This window comes from Denticeps clupeoides, chromosome 1 (genome assembly GCF_900700375.1).
Source record: "Denticeps clupeoides chromosome 1, fDenClu1.1, whole genome shotgun sequence".
Taxonomy (NCBI): Eukaryota; Metazoa; Chordata; class Actinopteri; order Clupeiformes; family Denticipitidae; genus Denticeps; species Denticeps clupeoides.
In genome coordinates, this window is record NC_041707.1 from 30,140,289 (window position 1) to 30,161,034 (window position 20,746).

Sequence of the window (20,746 nt, forward strand, 5' to 3'; positions counted from 1 at the left end):
CTGTGCAACATTGTGGAATTGGTGATCCTCTACACATCTTGGCTTCTGGGGGACACTGCCACTCTGAGAAGCTCTTTTTATACCCAATCATGTTGGCAATTGACCAAATTAGTGTTAATTGGTCTTCCAGCTCTTCGCTATGCATAAATTTACTTTTTCCAGCATCTTATTGCTACTTGTCCCAACTTTTTTGGGATTTGTTGACACCGTGAAATTTTTAATCAACATATTTTTCTTTTTAAAATTATACATTTACATTAAATGTTCTATTACAAAAATAATTTTGACGTTTGCCATCTCCACATCATTGCATTCAATTATTGTCCCAACTTTTTTGGAATTCGGTTTGTACTTTACTTTACTTGGCAGACGCTTTTATCCAAAGCGACTTACAAGACTTTTAGATCTCTATCTACAATAGGAAGGGTTCAGCAATAAAAATAGCATAAAATAGCAGTTGTTCTCAAACATTTATTGAGAGATGTTGTGGTGTGTTGATGTTTTTAAAAAACTGGATCATGTCAATAACAACATACCACAAAATATAATTTCAACAATACAATTAGACTGAATGTCAAATAAAGATATATTAATAATTTATTTTAAAAATCATAAAAGCACCACCAGGAAGTCATAGTAAATTACTTTTAAATTTCTACATTTATATTGAATAATTACCAACTTCTGGTTAGTTTTGGCCATTTTATTTTGGAAGTAAGGGGTTTCCCACTGTGGAATGTTAAACGTTTTAAGTAAAGCTATTGCATTAACCACAAACAAACATTATATCTAAAACACAAACATCACAAATACTGAATCACTGAAATGTGTTGGATTTCTGCCTAAACAATTTTTGTTAAAATAAAAATTGGTTATGGGAAGGGTTATCCCATGTGATTCACACTGCATGACAAATTCTGACACACAGCTTTCAAATGATGGGTAAGAGCAGCCATTTAACCCACTTGATCCAAAGCTACTGCTAATTCACAATGTGAGGCCACTTTTTTAAAGAAAAATTTGATATTTATGCCAGTGATGGATTCCTGCATATTATGACTATTTTGCTTTTCAGTTGGCAATGTGAATACAATTTCTCGCACTCAAAATACAGTATCAAAATCTGATGACACAGAGGTCAGCAAAACTTTGATTTCATTTTTCCATGAAGGAGGAATAATATAACCACATTATAAATATATATTTTCCAGTGGTGTTGTCTGTGTTGTTATGTGCTTTTCTGCTGTCAGTGTCTCTTAAACGACTGCAGCTTGTATAACTGGTTCATGTGTGGCCACTCGTTGCCATTGATAATGCATGAGAAGCAGACAGAAAGCGGGTCCCATCTCCCGTACCTGTCGTCTCATATCACACAGTCACGTGAAACGAGTCCTCTGAGACGGAACAGGGTGTGTGTGTGTCAAATTCACATGGTACAGCACACATACACACTGCACTGCTGCTTTAAAGGCTCTGTGCAAAGATATCCCACAGGAGGGAGGGAGTGGAGAGCGAGAGAAAGGGAGAGAGGGAGGGGAGAGAGAGTGCAGGAGAAGGGGGAGGCAGTGTATAATCGGCATGAGAGTGAGAGAGAACGAAGGAGAGGAAGGGTGACACCGTTCTCATTCAGCCCCTGACAGACACATCAAACCTGGATGCTTCACCTCTCTGGCATGGATTTGTCACTCTCCCTCCCTAGCCTGCGTTGCCAGGCGCCGGGGACGCTGGCAGGGCGAGCAGACAGCTGCGCGCGGCCGAGCAAACCACCACCATCATCATCATCATCCTCCTCCTCCTCCTCCACAACAAAGAGGCTCTGAGATGGGCGAGCAGAGGGCTGCCTGGAGGGTGGAACGCAGCACGCTCCCCCAGACAAGCAGCAGCCTGCAGGTCCAGGCTGCCTGAGATCCAGCCCTCCTCATCTCTCTGTGTGAGCTTGAGTGTGTGTGCAATCCTTCCTCGCTGAAGCCCCACACGGAGGAGAGGCTTCCTGTCTCTTCACCCTCATCTCTCTACGACTCCGCAAGGTAAGATGGCTTTGCATTTTATTCACCCTTCCTGACAAGCAGCTCCACCTCAAACCTCCCAGATAACAATAGGGTTTCTGGGTAGGGGTAGGACAAAGAGGGATGTAAAAGAAAAGAGTGGCTTCAAGGATGAGGAGCTGGGTAGAGTACAGCATCAGAAGGTATGCAGTCAGTCAGTGAGAGAGAGAGAATGCAGCACATTCAGCTGGTAACGAGGATGAGAGGGGGAGTAAGAGAACGACAGGATGGATTTCAGACTGGTGGAGATTTCACCTTCTGCACATATCCTCTATCCTCTCATATCCTCATATTCTCTCCATTTTACCTTTATTTGCTGGGCCACAGCAGAGTCTGTGATAGGCATATTTGGGTTAATGAATTGTACATAAAATAATAGCTCACTGCAGATTCAGCCCACAGGAACTGGGGCAGTTAGGGCTGTTGCCATAGGTATGGCATATTTCCTCTGTGAATGCTTGTATGTGTATGTGTATGTGCATGTGTTTGATCTTATCAGACGTGAAACTGAGCCAGGAATAACCAGATGCTTATTAAAGCTGTAGATTGAGGTTGAGGGACGTTGACTCATCTCAGGGAGAGAAACAGATTCTTTAAGGTAAAAAAGAAGCCCTTTCTGTCTTTTCTGGTCCCTGCATGCATGCACAAGTTTATCTATAATGAGACACTGGGGTTGAGCTTCGGTTCAACTCAATATTCAGAAATGTGCTGACAGTTCAGTGCTCGATGGCTGCCAAATTGTAGGATACTTCATGCATCCATTTCCACACTGAAATAAACCATGGTGGGAAGAAGTTTCTGAATAGTTTATAGGTTCCAGGGTTGACTCATGTATTTAAGATACACACTGAAAATGAAAGTCATTACAAGTCCTGTATTTTGGACAATTATCATAAAGAGTGTAATCCTAGAGTCAGGATGAGACATTCTAGAGCACCCTTTGCCTGCCAGGCTGTTGAAGCAGTTCAAAACATCAGACACAGGTCTCCTCTGGGACTTCCGTGAACATGTTACTGTCCGCTTGTGCTTCTAAAATCTAATTTGCCCGCCGTGACAAGACTCTTGACGCTCAGGCCGAATGGACTTCCCTGTCCTCACTCCAGATTAATTGACAAATGGACTGTGTTCTGGGCATTCTATCACTCATTGGAAGCAATCACACATGCAAAGTAATCCATCAGTCACTGACAACCTCTCCAACAACAAGTACAGAGCTCTTGGCAAGAATAAGGTGTGTCAGGTCATAGGAAGAAATATGGAGATTCTGGACAAATGGACCAGGTAAATAATGCCGCTTAAGATTTAAACTCGCAGCATATGGAATTATGTGGGTGAGGGGGCGTGGCATGTGTGGTACAAGCAAGTGAAGCATCACACAACGCACCGATGTCACTCCTGCCCTCAGAGCATCAGTGGCCATGCTTTACGGTCCACTTCCCCGATTTAGCCACGTCAATGCCACTGTCACCCCCTGACAAATGACACATCTTGTTTAAGGCCAGATACGGTGACACAGATCCTAGCACAGCTGTTTCAGTCAGAAGTCCCACACGACACTAAGCAGTTGCAGGGATGCATGGGGGAGAGAGCGAGAAATAGATATTCCCCACGCCATTCAAAAGAGAAAGCATGCATTAAGAGCTAACAGTGGCAAACAGAGAGTAAAAAAAGATAAAATGGGACTAATGCAGGGTTTTTGAGGCTCAGTGAGACAATAAAGGAAATAAGGGACCTTTCTGTCCAGAGAAACTTTAAGAACTATCAGGCAAACATTTCAGTTAGTTCTAAACCACGTTCAACATGCTGCCTAAAATTGCCTAGGTTTAGGGAAATTGCTATAGTGAGAAACAAGTGGACTGCTGAAGACTTGCAGTAAGGATCAAATCCTTTGAGGTCTCCCTAAATTGTCTGTGCTAATTTGGTCCCACTGTCTCAGTGTTTATGTTCACATTGTGCTGCCTTGGTGGCCTATTCAGCAGTTGTTTCCCTAAGAAAGGAGAACATCTTTTTAGAACAGAAACTGCGATCCAGCACTGATTGGAAAGAATGGTCAAAAATAAAATCTAGCAAGACAGCACTTCATTAAGTTATGCCCATGACAGCTTGTTTAGCCAGTCTTATAAGATCAATTAGAGAAGGCATTTGCATCTGCAAATAAGTGAACAGGTTGACACAAGGGGCATCTTAAAATGAAGCAGTATTCAAATAAACTTAGAAAGACGCTTCTTTGTTGGTGTCATGCACATCAACATTTGCCTGTTAACAAACTATCAACATAAAAAGACACAAGTGCCAATCAACCCAAAATGCAAGGCAGATTCATGTGCAAGTTACATTGATACCAGGGTTACACCAGAACTAAAAAAAAGGGAGACTTATCAAGACCATGGAGGGAGTAAAAGGGAGTTGGTCTGGAGATCTGGGGGCATGGCAACAGGCTTGAATAAAACATTCAAACAAATGAACATTTGGGCCAATTCAGAAGGAGACAAAAATTGCAGCATTAGGATAATTAAATCAACATGATTTGAGTTCCTGTGTGTTGTCATATTGGATCTCCAGTTGTTCAACCCCATAACAGTGGTCATTTGGAACATATTCATGGTTAAGCAACATATACTAACATAAAGTAAAATAAATCTCATTAAGTCTTTTTTGGAGCTGCAATAACCATATGGGATAACTGGTATAGAAAAAAAAATTAATCATAAAAAGGTTTTAGACACTGCCTGTGTTATCTGTTGTCTGCAACAAAATGTATTCATGCCCCCCCTATGTTCGCTAAAATGCCAGAATAAAGGTTGTGTTGTGCTGAATACCTTTTGACCTTCTTTTCATTAGGACAGTGGGCCAAACTACTGAGGAAGCATGTCACTTTTTGGCTTATTTAACAGGATGAAACATTAGATGAGGCTGCAATAATTCAGACATTTGAAACACAATAATGGAAGGTCATCTGAATACGAATAGACAGAATATGAGGATTAAATATTCAAATTATTTCCACATATACACATCTGTGTCAAAGTCAAATAACCTCTGACTTGGGATTGGCAGTGCCCTTCGGAATTCTTGGCGCCACTTGTAATGATTAAGAATTCTTTTAAATTAACAAATGCTGAAAAAAAGTAAATCTGCTATGTCTCATCCCTCATCAAGAAATAATTATAAATGTTTTAACATATACACATGTACCTCAATAATTGACACTTCTGCATTGAATACTTGGTAGAACCTCCTCTTGGCAGTACAACAGAACCAAGTCTTCTCCTATAACATTTAATAAGGTTGGAAAAGACAGAGCAGGGCATTTGAGGCCATTCCTCTTCATAGAGTCTCTTCAGTTCATCAGGGGTCCTAGATCCGCTCTCGCTTCTCTTCAGTTAACCCCACAGGTTTTCAATGGGGCCACTGTATGTAGGTTAATGCACACCAGAGTGAAACCTCTGACTCTTATGCTGAATCTCCAGACCAGTAGAAGAGCTCTTTATAATTCAGGACCAAAGGACAAAATTTCACTCAAACAATTTTATTACAACTTATTGGTTTGAAGTGTTCTCTTTGGTAGTGTATTTTGACTGCACAAGTGCTACTGCAATAGCAAGCGCAATGGGCTCCATCAGACAGGACCATATAAAGGAAATACCAATGCAAAGCAAATTACATTTTTGGCTGGGTTTACACATATAGTAAGTTAGACAAAAAGGCAGGGCTTAGAGTGGCTCTGTGTGGAGTACAAAAAAATTACATCAAAACCCCCTAGTAAAACGACAAATGCAACAGTTACATGTAATGAAAATTTATCAGATGCCCTTATGTAATGAGACAGTCCCCCTGGAGCAAGGTGTCAATGTTAATAAGTGTGATTTGAACCTGAGACCTTCCTGACTGTCCATAATGCAACATTGCTGTGTTTCTCACAGATATGTAATCGTAAAGAAAAAAAAAACATATGCTATAATTCCCCTTATTTTCCACAAAGAAAAGAGAATAGATGTGGTTTTTAAAGGTCTATTGTAATCTCAGCTACATGCATATTAGATATTACTTAGTGAAACAAATAAAGTTTCTCCATAACCAGGTGCTACATTTAACATTTTAAACAAAGTTCCATACTGACATAAAGTGCATGTGTGCGACACCGGGCTACATAAAGTGCAAACATGGGACACAAGAATAAACATGGGGCGCAAGAATAACATTTCACAAAAACATGTAGACAACAATGAGACGGCACTAAACTAGTGAAATGAAATGAAGATGAAATTAGGAATAGGGATATCACATATCATATTCTGTTATTCAGAATAGGTTAGCACAAAGTGACATGTGCTTGCACCTTTCTAATTAGAATATAATCAACTGGTTGCATATTTGTAGTTCCCAGAACAATATGTTATTTATTCACCCCCAATACTATGATTTTTAGACACAAGTCACAGAACAAAACACCATTCAATATTCATATTCCTAAGATTCTCACAGACGTCTTGTTTAAGCAATGATAAAAAAAACATCTTCAGTGACAGGAAACAGAATTCATTATTATCTGTAAAGTATATTTAAAGTAAACCTTCTGTTATGAGGTTGTGCATTTTAAAAAAGGTTCCACTGAGCAAAAGTACCATCCCCACACACTGCTTCCCAGGCGCCTTTAATGGCTGCCCACTGCTCACTAAGGGTGATGGATTAAAAGCAGAGGACATATTTTGTTGTGTCACCATGTGCTGTGCTGCAGTGTTTCACAAGGACAATCACTACATGATTGATCAAACTGAAATCTGAATTTCAAACTGAATTATCTTCATTAATCTTCTTAAATATAGTTGCCATGGTGGTGTGCTCCTTAAATACACAATGTATTCATGACAATTTGCGCTATTAATCAAATATGTTTAAGAAATTGACAGTCCCATATCTAACTTACCCCATTATATCCAGATAACAAAGAAGACTGTTGTGAATCCGGTGGATCACACATGATTATATTTTCATCATTGCTCAGTAAATATACGTGTTCAAGAATGATACCTCCCTCTCTCCACCTCTTTAAGAGGCACTGCAGTCTCATTACACTCAAAGGGCAAACCGGTCACAGTAATGAAGCTGACAGGAGAGCAATCTCCGGCCGATGGCCATGCCAGCGCACTGCAGTGGCCAAAACAAGCTGTAAGGAGCCTACTGATGGGGATCTCTGATACCGATATAAATCTGGGTGCGTAATTTGGCTGGGATTATGCTTATTCCCACATTGACAAAAACAAGCGGATTAGCCCGTGGCACCCACCCATACTTCCCGATCTGACACAAATCCAGCACGAACCAGAAAACACTGTCTGAGAGTAGGGCCTGGGCTACAGCCAGCTTCATCTGTTATGCTACAACTGACCTTACAAACAAATATACTCATTGCCACTGTCATTGCAGCAGTTTTATTCATGTACACCCCCCCACCCAGACCCTCTTTCTGTCACTCTCCCCCACCCACCTTCCCCTCCCACACAGGACAGGCTCTATCCAGACACAGTGTGATATAAATGTGAGTTGGAGGTTAATTTCTCCTGCTTCCTCATTGCTCTCCTACACACACCCGCAGGCAGGGATTGAAGGTGGGTGAGGGGTGGTGGTGCTGGACTGGAAGGGGGGTTGTCTCATGGGCACACACACAGCACTGATCGTGGTGAGCCAGTGCTGAGAGGGAACTGTGTTAATTTTAGCCCTGCCAGCTTCTATGGGTTATGCATGGTGTAACTACTGAGAGAAAGGGGCTGTTTGAAATGGTGTACAGGAACAATGGTGACCTGGTCACCTTTCCAATCTCATCTATATGGCATCCAGAGGCCTTTACCCTTATTTATAGGGCACCTACATGACCTATATTAATAGCATAATGAGGATCTGATAGACTTCACTTTAACAAAAGAAGATCTTACACAAATGATTGAAGCTCTTAAAGACCTGGATGCTTGGCATTTATTTACAATTATGGGATTTGTAAGACACCCTTAAAACCAATAGTTACAGGTACAATCCCATGGACCTTTTGTTTTGGATTAAGTGTCTTGAACCACTGACCTTTCTCAATTTTGACTTTGCATTATCTCAATCATGTTTCTCCCTCTAAACTGAATTGCAATGTACATATTGTTACAACATAAGATGATCACTTTTCTGTAATTCAGTTTAGAGTTTGCTTACGATCAGAGTAAGAGTAGGCTGGAATGGCACTAGTAATACAAGTCATCTAGGAGCTGGATGGCTGCAAAGTTCCAGCTATGATGTCAATTATGACCACATGTGTGGCTCCTGGTGGATTGTCTCAGAATTTACTGACAAAAAGTTGCACTGTGAGATGTAAAGCTTTAAGTGAAAAATATTAAAACCCAAAAAGACAGTAACACAGATTATGGAAACGTTTCATAATGAGTACAACCTCCACAAACTACTAGGTTTCCACTTACCTTTTTATTACACCCAACATTAAAATACAGTAGTTTATGCCTATTATTCTAGTTAACACAGGCTGCAATTTTATTCCTAATATTTTTTATTCCTAATATTTTTTCCACTGCCAAAAATGTGAGTGAAGACATTAGCAGTAATACATTTAGAATGTGAAGCATAACAATTACACTAATTGAAACATGCAGCATGTCTTGGCGTACCACTACAAAATGTATGTTCACCACAGTTGGAGAACCAAGGTGTTAAGAATATATAGCATTATGAACACTGGAAGCAGTATATAATAGTGGTTATTCACAAAAGCTGTAGAAAAGTGTGGAGCAGATTTTTGGCTAATAATTGTGTTTGGAAGGGTGTGCATGAGGTGAACTGTAAGGTGTAGGAAGAGATGCTTATGGTTTTTCTGTGTTTGCTCTTTTAGTATTTTTTGTTGGGAGTGTGATGCAGAGTCGTGAAATGCAGAGATGGCATTGCCAGTAGTGCACCATATCACTTTTATTGCCCCTGGGGGAAGAGAAGCTTACATTTCATTCCCCAGTAAATATTGATTGATCTGCTTGAGCAGGACAAACAAAAAAGGCATGTGTGTAAATGTTTGGCCAGACGATGAGAGCCAACAGTGCATTACACAGGGATGACATAACCATTCGATTTCCTGTGATGAAATCTGCTCTGGGGGGGTGTTGAGTTGCATTTTCCACGGCTGCTTCGTCCTGCAGCACTTAGCTGGTAAGTGGGTCGGCATGGATCAAATGACCCAACAAGTGCTATGGTGAACAGAGGAAGGCGATGTTCTCCCAGTGTGGTTTCTCAGGCAGAACGAGGGTTGCACAGCATATGTGTTTACAAATAAATGCAGGTACAAAGATTTTAATGCAAAAATTGAACACAGAAGGTCCACAGCTACTGCTATTCTTCTTAGAGATTTGGGAGAATTTCCCTACGTGTCACTTTTCTCACCCTGATAGCATTCTCTCAGCTCGCTTTGAGTATGTGACCACATCAACCACTGTTTTATCTTGCAGACACAAGCTCCTCATGCCAAACAGTTCTTGTCTGGAGCAATAATGTTCCTCCATCGCCTGGCACACAAGCGGTTCACTGAGTGATACCCTTATGCAACACAGATTAGCCCATGGATTGAATTATCCTTTCAGAGGTTGCGAGTTGGAGGGTGTAGGGGTGTGAATTTGTGTGTGTGTGTGTGTGTGTCTGTGTGTAGACCCCCTTTATCACTTTTGATCTCTCTCCCCAGGCCTCCGGTATTAATGAGTCAGGTTAGGATGAACAGAACTTTTGGTTGATGGTCGAATGGGACGTTTTTGTCTCTTATGTGACTGAGAGGTCACAGAGTCGCTGGCCCTTGTGAGCTCAGTAAGAGAGTTGGCTCATATCTGTGTTCATTACTGATGGATGTAGAGCGCCTGATGGCCTGACAGAGAGTAGGGCAGAGCGAGAGCATATGTACAGTAGTTACTTGTCATTTATTCAGTGCCTCCTCCTTCTTGCAAAGCTTTCTTGGCATCGTCCATCATCTTGAGGCACTGCCCGCTCCAAATCCTGTTCATGTATTAAGTATTTGTTCTGTCATGAGAATATTGATAAGAATATTCCATTGGGTTAAATAAGGTTTCAAGTTGGAGCTTCAAAACACCAGAAAAGTCTCTGTTTATGTTTGTACAGCAAATTAAAATATGAAAAATCCAGCCACAGGGCTAAAGAATATAAGGTCAGTCAATATCCTCTGGCAGTTAACAAACAGTGCGAGTAATGTAGTTAAAAAGGGACTAAAGGGCTAATTTTCCTGGAAGCCATTGAATAAAAGCCACAGTGCTCTCATAAAACACATATGAGGTTTTTCTTTAACCAATGCACTGTTAACCCCCAGGCCTTGACTAGAGTGGGTTCTGTATGCTTGGATTGACTGTGAAAGGGCAAGGATGATGAATAAGCCATTAACTGGCCAGATCTCCTTCATTTCAACCTCTACTCTGACTCACAGACAGCATACTTGGGGCATAAACTTGGCAGACCTACTTCTGCATCATTTATAGAGAAAATGCCAGTGGTACATCCTCAAATGGCACCTTGGAGATGGTAATTCATCTTTGGGATAAATTGCAGTGAATGTGAAATGTGAATAAGAACTGAAGTTTGACTACGAGTCATTAATGTATCTGCTATTTTTGTACACATACAGCAAATGTACCTTTGTGTCTTCTCATTACTTAAAATAGCATGCACTTTCTGTCGACAGGTCCTTACTCTAAGAGCTGAGAATGTTTCGCAAGAAAAAAAAGAAGAGGCCGGAAATATCGGCACCGAAAAACTTTGAGCATCGGGTGCACACCTCTTTTGATGCAAAGCGTGGCTGCTTCGTGGGCCTGCCCACCCAATGGCAGAGCATCATAGACAACCTGCGGCGACCCAAGCCAGTGGTTGACCCCTCCAGGATAACGCCTGTAGAGCTCAAACCAAAGAAGGTGAGTGAAGAACATGTTCATCACACATGACAATTATTATAGCGATTTTTATGTATTATAATCTTATATGTCAAACTGGAACGAAGTGATGAAAACTACCTACATAAACTCACATTAAATGCTTCTGGTTAGGCTCTTGCCTTGTTGGTTAGTAAGGTCAGATATGGAGCTTATAGTTTATTACGTCAACTGCTTAATTAAGTTACTAATTAAATTGACTGACTGGCTGTAGCATCTTTTTACCTGAGTACTCGAAGTTGCTTAATATACACATGCTGCATTTTATTCTGATAATTTATAGAATGCAAAATGCAACGTGTCCTTACAGGTCATGTAGTACTCAGCAAAACCTCTTTATTATGCCTTATCATCTAAAGGCAGTGAAAACCTTTTTTTTTTTTTGGGCAAAAATATTGCAGTGTAGCGAGACAGCACACATAGAGCATTGTTAGAGAAGGGTTTTCATTACTTCTATCATGTCCCCTTAATCAGGTTTCTGCTTTGAGAACAACACGTTCTTTTTTTTCTGCGCTTCCTCCTGTCATATGGCTTTCGTATCTATCACCGGAGTGAGCTAACGACCCTGCTGTGTATGCTGTCTCTACAACGTGGGTCCTCAGAGGACCACAAGATTTATTACTTCACGCTGGCAATTAATAACAATCCGCGGTTCATGCCCACCAACGTCAGGATGTGGCATAAAACTGCAGGAGCAGCAAAGGTGAACACTAGCAAGCAATAAAGAGCTCTAATGGCTATATGGACACAGACATAAAAATAGGTAAAGAGTTTTAGTTCTGTTGGTGAATAAAGTTGAACCAGGCAGGTCGTGATGGCATAGTTAACATTTACAGTGCATGATAAACTGAGATTATACAAAGTGACACATTCCATGAGAACAACATTCTATGGAAGGTTTAGGTAGGAAAGTTGTGTAGGGCATTAAGAAAAAGCGTGATCCAAAATCCCTCTGCATCTTTGCCTCTTTTAAAACATTGAAATATTTTTGAATATATTTCGAAGTTTGAATTCTGTATCAGTTCACCATTTCTACATGGGTAATTGAATTGTTCAGTAAGAGATAAGATAACTGTGACTTGCCAGCTCACTGTGCACATACTGGTATTTATGAACACCATAGTTCTGTCAGCGCTGAATTAGAATCATTTAGGACAGATGTGAAAGGGTGCAGACTGACTCATGGCTGCATTTAAAGTGTCACATGACCAGACAGATTTCTCAAAATAGCATCATTTTAAGAAGCAGCGATTTGAAGCGTCTTATCTCAAAAACCAGAAAAGCTTGTCTAAAGGCTTGTTTTCATTAAGATGTCAAAGACCGTCTGCATGTGATATTCATTGTGTTTTTTTATTTTCTTTTATTTGTTTGTTTCAGACGATAGTGCGTGGGAGTTTCATCGGCCATGGCGACTATATCTCTGCGATGCTGTCTGACATGAGCAGGCTCTCCGTCACCAGCTCCAACTCACTGCGTAAGAGCAGTCCCTCAGCCAGAAAGCGTGCACAGTCTTTGGGCCGCCTGGGTGAGGTGAACGAGGGTGAGACGTACCAATATGAGGATTTGGCGCATGATTATCAGACACCAGACTGGCAAGACCGGGTGCAGAGCGAGAGCAGCACCCCTTATCTGGGTATGAAAAAGTGCCCCCCCCTCCAGCCCAATGGGGTGCTCCCCAGGGCAAAGTCCACCTATGAGGTCAGTGTGTCATCACTGGAGGGTCCTCCGCCTGTGCCACCACCACCCATCCCTGTGCCCGGTCCCCCAGACAGGATGATGGAAAGGAGACATTTGCCACTCAGGATGATAGTGCCCCCTGGTCACAGACCTATCACATGCTTCTACACCCCAGCTGTGCCCTTCCAGCCACCACTACCACCACCACCACCACCACCAGGGGAACCAGGAGAACATACGCCCGACCTACGGACCAATGACAGGCTGCTTGTTCAATCACAGAATAGCCCAGGGAGACCGTACTCCTCCTATGACCTGAAGGTGCTCCTTTGTTTTACTTCAAACTGCAGATTTTATGCCAGTGAGGGAATGAGCACAGCTGCTTTACTGGGTAATCAGAACACCCAGATACACTGTATAAAGTCCATTTGTGTCAGTTTAATTAAACTGAGTGTTGACCAAGTTCACTTTATTTCATTTATGATTAATTTGCCAAATGATTAATTATTTTGTTTCATTTGAACAGTTACATTACAGATTAAATTACAGTTTAACCTAACATCCCATGATATATGCACTTAGAAAATACCATTACAAAATATCTTACGGCCTTAGATTATGCAAGAACATTATGCTGAGTGGGGGTGTAATGTGCTGACCAGTGTTACTGGTTTCTGCTAGATGCCTGTAGATGGTGTTAGCACAGAGCACTTTAGGCGGTAGGGCACTTAAGCTGCTTCCTAGTGTAGCTGCTAATGATAGCTCCATTAAAGCTGTTGGTTTCGTGGTGATAAAGTTTGATTTAAGTGTCCAGGGCCATGGCACCTTGACAAATGTTAATATGTTATTTTAGCAGCATCTTAAGCTTGTGCTGAATCTCTTGGATTTGTGGGACATTCAGTGTTTCTGCCATGCGCATGAGATCCCTGCCTAGGATCAGTGGCTGTATTGTTGCTTCTATCTATGAATATTAGTTCATCTTCACGACTCTGTATGATAAACGGATAAACGGAAAGGAAAGTGAATGGGAAAGCCATTGTTGTGTTTGCTGTTTTTAAACAGCATTATTTCTGCTCAGGCATGACTGAGGGCAGACTTGACCATACAGTAGCTCACTCCTTAGGTACAAAGAGGTATTATGGTATATATCTCTGCACGGCCTAACTTTATAAATAAGAATAAAAAAAAAACATTATCACTACCTAAAACATCCAGGACCTAGTACAAATACAAAGGATGCACCACCCAAAATCAAATGTGGACTAGAAGCCTACTAGAAACAGCCTAGAAAGTAACAACAGGCCTAGACACCTACCTTAATGCCAGAAATAAATGCCTCTTAAAAATCTTACAAAAAAAGTATTCTGTAGCTAGCCAAATTACAATGTTCAGGAGAGATCCTCCATGAAACACTTCAACCTGAAAATGATCAAAAGGCAAAACACCACTCCCAACAGCAAACAAATGCATGGGTAATACCCCACAAGAGTAGATGAGGATGATGTGGACCAATATAAGACCAACCAATGGCTGAAACATCATCACTGCCCAATTAATCTAGAATAGGGAACTAGCAAGAACTGTCAATGATCTGATTCCTCTCATTTTAAACAAGCCAACAAAAAACACAAAATAGAGTGTGTTTTGGGTGACAGAAATAATCATGCACTCATAATCTATTTATAATCTATTTATCCTCAGGATGCCTTTGACCTTACAGTAGTGTCAATTCACAGACTTATTGTGTAGCACTGCAGTTAAAATAATTGTGCCCTGCATGGGAATATAAACAGTTTAACATATTTTTGGCTGTTTTTACCTTTCATAACATTAATAATAATTATCCTTACTACAGAAACAGGGTAATTCATATCTTGATTTTAGCTAGTAAAATGTAATTTAATTTACAGACCGACGCACTCATGAGACACCAGTCTGGCTTCTTTGCCAGTGGGACCAGCAGCCCCCTGGTAAGTGGCGTCCGGCCTCACCAGACGGTGCGCTCGTCCTGCAGCTATACCATCGGCCTGTCCCCTAATATTAGCCTGAGGCCTAACGGACCGGAGCCATTCCTGCGCCACTCAGCCAGCACCAACCCGGGCTTCTTTCCCAGGCAAGACAGTCCATCCCAGCCTAGGCCCTCGCCAACTGGCTCCTTGGCCACCAGTCCGCAAGGGACCTGCTCGCCGGCTTTCAGGCCCCCTCTGTACCCTTCTCCAAGGCCACCTCCCGACCCGCCAAAGGTGACCCATGAGCAGTTTAAGGCTGCCCTGCAGATGGTAGTTGACAAAGGGGATCCACGGTCGTACTTGGACAACTTTATGAAGATTGGCGAGGGATCCACTGGTGTGGTGTGCATTGCTCGGGAGAAACACAGTGGCCGGCAGGTGGCTGTTAAAATGATGGACCTTCGGAGGCAGCAGCGGCGTGAGCTTCTGTTTAATGAGGTAAATTAGGACACTGCCAGCTACATATATGTTTAATCACTTCACTCTAGTGCAATACTATTTCCATCTAGTTACAAAATCTATGTTTTAACTTGTTTTGTATTTAGAATTTAGTGCAATACTTAATGGGAACTGTAGAATATTACCAGACACATTACAGTCTAGGCTAAATAACACCAGGTCTGCAGTCTATAGAACACAATGGCTGAGATGCTTCATACAGTCACTAATAACAACAATAACAATAACGCAATCCTAAATGAAAATCAAAATGGTAAACAACTTCTAAAGGCTTAGTGCCTCATTCTTAAGCATTCTCAAATACATAAATATGGCTGAAATCTCTTGCTCCTGGCGTGTTAAGGTGGTCATCATGAGGGATTACCAACATAGGAACGTGGTGCAGATGTTCAAAAGTGCCCTGGTAGAGGAGGAGCTCTGGGTCATAATGGAGTACCTTCAGGGAGGAGCTTTAACCAACATTGTCTCTGAAACCAGGTACTGCATACTCAACACATGGGCTCACACACCATTTTCATACATGAGTCACATAGACTGTTTCTGCTTGTTGGGTGCATCAAGGTTGATATTTCTGCCAAAACCTTATTATCTTATCTTCTTTGTGCAAGGGTTGTGTGGCACCCATCATCAAAAACCATTCATAGCGCACATGCTTTCTGAGTTCTTCCTTGTGGCCACAGGGGGGCAGTGCAGCAGTAGGGTCAACACATTCTCTCACTGACAGGTCACAGTTCTTGATTTAAAAATATTTTTATGTAAAACGAGAGCGAATTGAAATCCTGCTTTTGAAATAATCAGTCTGATGGTTCTCGTTACCACCCATATAAAAACAGCTCAGTCAGGCCCAGTCCAGAAAGTAAATAGCTTTGGCAGTGTTGCGTATGTCAACTCTTCCCTTCACTCCTTCTTTAAGATGCAGGGCAAGCGCTGGCTCTTATGACAGAGACAGGTTCTGACCAAAGAGTCAAGTATCAGGGAAGATCATATTGAGGGCGATGGATTTCATTCCCCTGACAGGTCAGCACAGGCCAAATCCAGTTTTGTACAGACTGTTGTGTTCAGTCACAGTCATTCTTAATGTATATGGACGATGAAGATACCACTTTTTTAAATAATTAAGGTACTACTGGCAAATCCACTACAGAAATTAATACATGACAATTCTCCCTTTCTTTAATGTGCCCTTATTAGATATTGCCTAAAAGATTGTGGGCCCACTATTCCCCACAGTTAAATTAATCTGTGGCCTACTTATTATGTTTTGAATGTAGATTTTATTTTATTTTAGTATTAGGTGTTGAGGACACTCCACCAAAATTCTTTTTCATCTGTCTGTGTTCATTCTGAAAGCCTCATAATGGAAATACTGCTCTAAAACTAAATACCGCACTTAGCACACAATAAACCAATTATATACAATTACAGTGTAAATATACTTTTAATACTCATTGATATAGTTCTGATCCCACCAGAGTTTAGTCTGATTTGAGGACAATGTCTGAATGAATGCGTTCTGTGTAAATTACTTTTGTAATTTATGAATTATCCTGTGCTTGTGATCTTATGTCTCCTTAGGCTGACAGAGGAGCAGATAGCTACTGTGTGTGAAGCTGTTCTCCAAGCCCTGGCCTATTTGCACTCCCAGGGGGTGATTCACAGGGACATCAAGAGTGACTCCATTCTGCTTACCCTAGATGGAAGGGTGAGCAACTAATGCAATGCAATTCTCACCACTCACCAGCATAAACACTAAAGCATCACTGAGAGAGTGTGATGAAACAACGCGTTCTGAGAAAGTAAAAGAAAAAAAGACAATCATTGTCTCAGCAAGCTTAACATGTGTCATCTGCATTTAACACGTCATCCTTGGTGAGCAGTGGGCAGCCATGAAAGGCGCCTGGGGAGCAGTGTGTGGGGACTGTACTTTGCTCACTGTCACCTTGGCGGTTCAGGATTCGAACCTACAACCTTCTGATTATGGGTTCGTTTCCTTACATGCTAGGCCTTCCACTGCCTAGCAAGTATGTGCTCTGACTGCTGCATCCGGCAGTGTTGCTGTGACACTTGGGTTGGTGACATGTCTACTCTCTCCCCTTGCTACAAAAGTAGTTTTTGAAACTTCTCTGAAACCAAGAAGAAAAAACCTAGCACATTAGTCAGACATTTGCTTCTGTTTTCGATGTTTTATATGCTATAATTTTGTACTAACTCTGTGTTTATTAATTTGACTCCCTTTCAAGATCAAGCTATCAGATTTTGGGTTTTGTGCCCAGATCAGCAAAGACATTCCCAAAAGGAAGTCATTAGTGGGGACACCATACTGGATGGCTCCTGAGGTCATCTCAAAATCTCCTTATGGTACAGAGGTAATAGAGAGCAACCTCCTATTTATTATTATTATTTGTGGTTCTCTTTTTCAGGCTACACTACCAGTTTATAGGATAAACACATCTATCTTTAGGAAGCTACAAAGACTATAACAGAGGCTGTCTTGAAGAATCTATCAAAGGAAACATAGCTTTTAGTCTTTTTGAGAGAATAAAACAAAGAATGTTTCATTAATCAGACATCTCAGAGTTGGCACTCTTTAACTTTTGTCATCATCATAAGCAGCTTCATTAGATGATCATTAACATGAGCAAAGGAAATGCTGCCAAGATAGGAAGTCAGGACTGTTATAAAGCACCCCCATTGACTAAAATATGGTGGTTGACAGAAGTCAAGCATGTGAAATGATGCCATCACAGCAGAAGTTCAGTGCTTTGAAGGACCTAATTTTTCATTTGTGTATATTTTACCTCATGCAAGCCAGAAATCAGTAGGTGTGCTGAAACTATTGACCGGTGGAATAAATGTCAACAAAAGAGAAATAAATCAATGCGTTAGAGGGTAACAGTACCTGTTATGTTTGTGTGTGTTGTATGGCATTGAGCTGTTGTTTTGGTTTGCCATAGGTGGATATCTGGTCTCTGGGCATCATGGTGGTAGAAATGGTGGATGGAGAGCCTCCTTACTTCAGTGAGACTCCAGTTGCAGCCATGAAGAGATTGCGGGATGAACCTGCACCTACAGTCCGCAACTCTCAACTGGTGAGTGATTCATGGGTTCATACGTTTATATTTGATGTAGGGAAAAAACCTGAGCCTCAAAAGAATTTCAGTAATACAGTGTCAGCTGTATATGTCATGTACAGGTTCTATGTATATACACATTCATACACAGACTGTAACACATGATGATGATGATGATGCATAGATCCTCTATTTTTTTAGCCCTATTTTCCTAGTGCTATAATAGACATGTATCATATGTGGTCCCTTCATTAATATGTACTAACATAATCCTCTGGATTTACATCAGTTTCTGCATCTTTAACTAACCTTGTTGTTTGCTTTTTCTGTCACTCCAAATATTTAAATGGGAAGAGTACATGGTGATGATAGACCTCTTCCTTTACAACCTCTTGATGTCAAAATTCACAAAGCAGCACAAACAGTGTTACCAGATAACTGCTTCAAATCCTCCAAAAATTCACCTACAACAGACACAAAACTAGCTGATAAGTAATTAATAGACACAACTGATTAGTGACACTTGTGCAGGATGGGACTAAAGGTCCCCCACACAATAATACATTTAAAAAAGTGAAAATGGCAATCATTTCATTTCATTTCATTTGAAACCTTTGATATCTAAAAGTGCACTCCAAGAACTGGGGACTGGTCTCTCAACTCTAAACAAATGAATGATCTTCTGCAAGCAAACGTTCACTGATTTTTGTTACCTTAATATGTTCTAATTTAATCATCTGGAATTACATCAGTTTCTGCATCTTTAAAAGTGGTTCTCAACAAGCAATATTTCCCCAAACACAAAACCATTCAATCGGGCAACACAGAGCTCAACATCCTGCCTCCTCCCTTGTCAGGATATCAGAAATGTGATTTCTGTTATAATCATCTCAGAATCATGCTCATTACAAAATTCTGATTGAAATTCCAAAACAAAAATCTTAAATAATGCCTTGAAAACATGGCCCACTATGTTGAGATTTAGGATTATGGTGTTTTATGCCATTCCCTTTCTCTTTCCCCAGATCTCCCCTGTACTGAAGGACTTTTTGGACCGCATGTTAACCCGCGATCCACTGGAAAGAGCCAGCGCCACTGACCTGCTGGAGCATCCTTTCCTCCTGAAGAGCAGCTCGCCACAGTGCCTGGTTCCCCTAGTGGAACAGTACCGCAAGCGCATGTCCCACTGCTGACGTCCAGACCACACAGAGATCTTCTACCACAGCCGCCTAGCAGGGAGGCCACCTGGGAAAGCATTCCCATCCATTGGCATGCCACACCCAGTGGAAAGTGCTGAAGAATGACGGGCTTGGTTTACAGGTGTCAAAGACCATGTCATCTTGAGGAAAACGAGAGCAAGCACTTTAATAGGTGTGCGTAGTCAGCATGCAAGAACTATATTTTTGTCTTTTTGAGTGACAAAGGCAGGGACAGGAGTTATCTGTATTTCTTATGGAAGGGATCCACACTGTATGGTCCACAGTTACATGACAGTTAAGACATGGGCCACAATTATTTTTTATAGGATGAATAAATGGATAATTGTGTTTTGTAGGTAAAAATAAGGAGCTCTTGAAATCACAGAGTGTCCTTGATTCTGCACAGGGAAAATCACACTTTTTTTGTTTTGTTGGTGAACAACTTGCATGGAGCACCTTTAGCTTGAATGGGAATGCACGAAAATGGAGAAATGGTTGCGCCTTGTGTGTCATCACCGACCGTGATGAAAGATGTCTTTCATCTAGTTCAGTGGCATTCTTAAACAAGCCAGCGAAAATCATTCAGAAGTTTATTTTACTGTCAGATCCTGCAACGTTTCTTACAAAATGGACCTGACTGTTTATTCCCCATACAAAAAAAAAGTGTTGTGCATTGTTTGTAGAAAGTGAACAAGTACTGTACATAACATATGACCAGTCCATATGGTGTCTTTGAACTATAAAATGGTTTGAACTACTGAAACTAATGGTTTAATTTAACTGAACTTTAACTGGAACGTGTGAGTGCTGTTTTTGTTGGTGCTTGGACATCCCATCTGCTGTACTGTGAGTGACTTTCTGAAGTGTACGAATGTGTGATATTGCTACTGAGAAACGTCAGACTGTTCTCTGCATTGATCTGCATACTGTTAAAGCACACCGGCTTTACTCATATCTCACCAGCTGAGAACGCACTGAACATTTTTTTTTTGGCTATTCCTTCAAAAATACATCTCATGGTTGCATATGTATGTAGGACATTCACAAAGAGAAATGCATTATTCTAATTTTGTAAAAAACAATAAATTATGCATATTTAATAAGGAGAGGTAAATTATTTACTGCTTCAAGGACATTTCTCTGTCATTTCTCTTTTTTTATTATCCAACACAGAATGCATCCTTTTAAGCATAGTGCTCCATAAAATTTTATATTGTATGTTGTGCATTAAATACAGCCACCTTTTCTGTAGTAAGACAATATGATACATTGCCAAATAGTTTTATGATTCTCTTGATAAATACAGTGTCCTTGTCAACT

At 41.0% G+C, this 20,746-nt stretch overlaps 1 protein-coding gene across 1 annotated transcript; it reads left to right on the top strand.

Annotated features, from left to right (window-relative positions):
* The first annotated feature begins 1,555 nt into the window (after positions 1-1,555).
* On the top strand, positions 1,556-20,526 carry pak6 (p21 (RAC1) activated kinase 6). Its single transcript, XM_028999072.1, has 9 exons — positions 1,556-2,027; positions 10,768-10,993; positions 12,389-13,009; positions 14,599-15,135; positions 15,500-15,633; positions 16,732-16,858; positions 17,397-17,522; positions 18,111-18,245; positions 19,253-20,526. The coding sequence occupies exons 2-9, from the start codon at positions 10,790-10,792 to the stop codon at positions 19,418-19,420; spliced, it is 2,052 nt and encodes a 683-aa protein (XP_028854905.1). The 5' UTR covers positions 1,556-2,027; positions 10,768-10,789; the 3' UTR covers positions 19,421-20,526.
* The last annotated feature ends 220 nt before the right edge of the window (positions 20,527-20,746 follow it).

Bases quoted from the DNA above. Each gene is read 5' to 3' on its own strand.
- pak6 (XM_028999072.1), top strand. From the start codon at position 10,790: ATGTTTCGCAAGAAAAAAAAGAAGAGGCCGGAAATATCGGCACCGAAA. The intron at 10,994-12,388 runs GTGAGTGAAGAA...TGTTTGTTTCAG, and splicing joins TAGAGCTCAAACCAAAGAAG to ACGATAGTGCGTGGGAGTTT. The intron at 17,523-18,110 runs GTAATAGAGAGC...GGTTTGCCATAG, and splicing joins AATCTCCTTATGGTACAGAG to GTGGATATCTGGTCTCTGGG.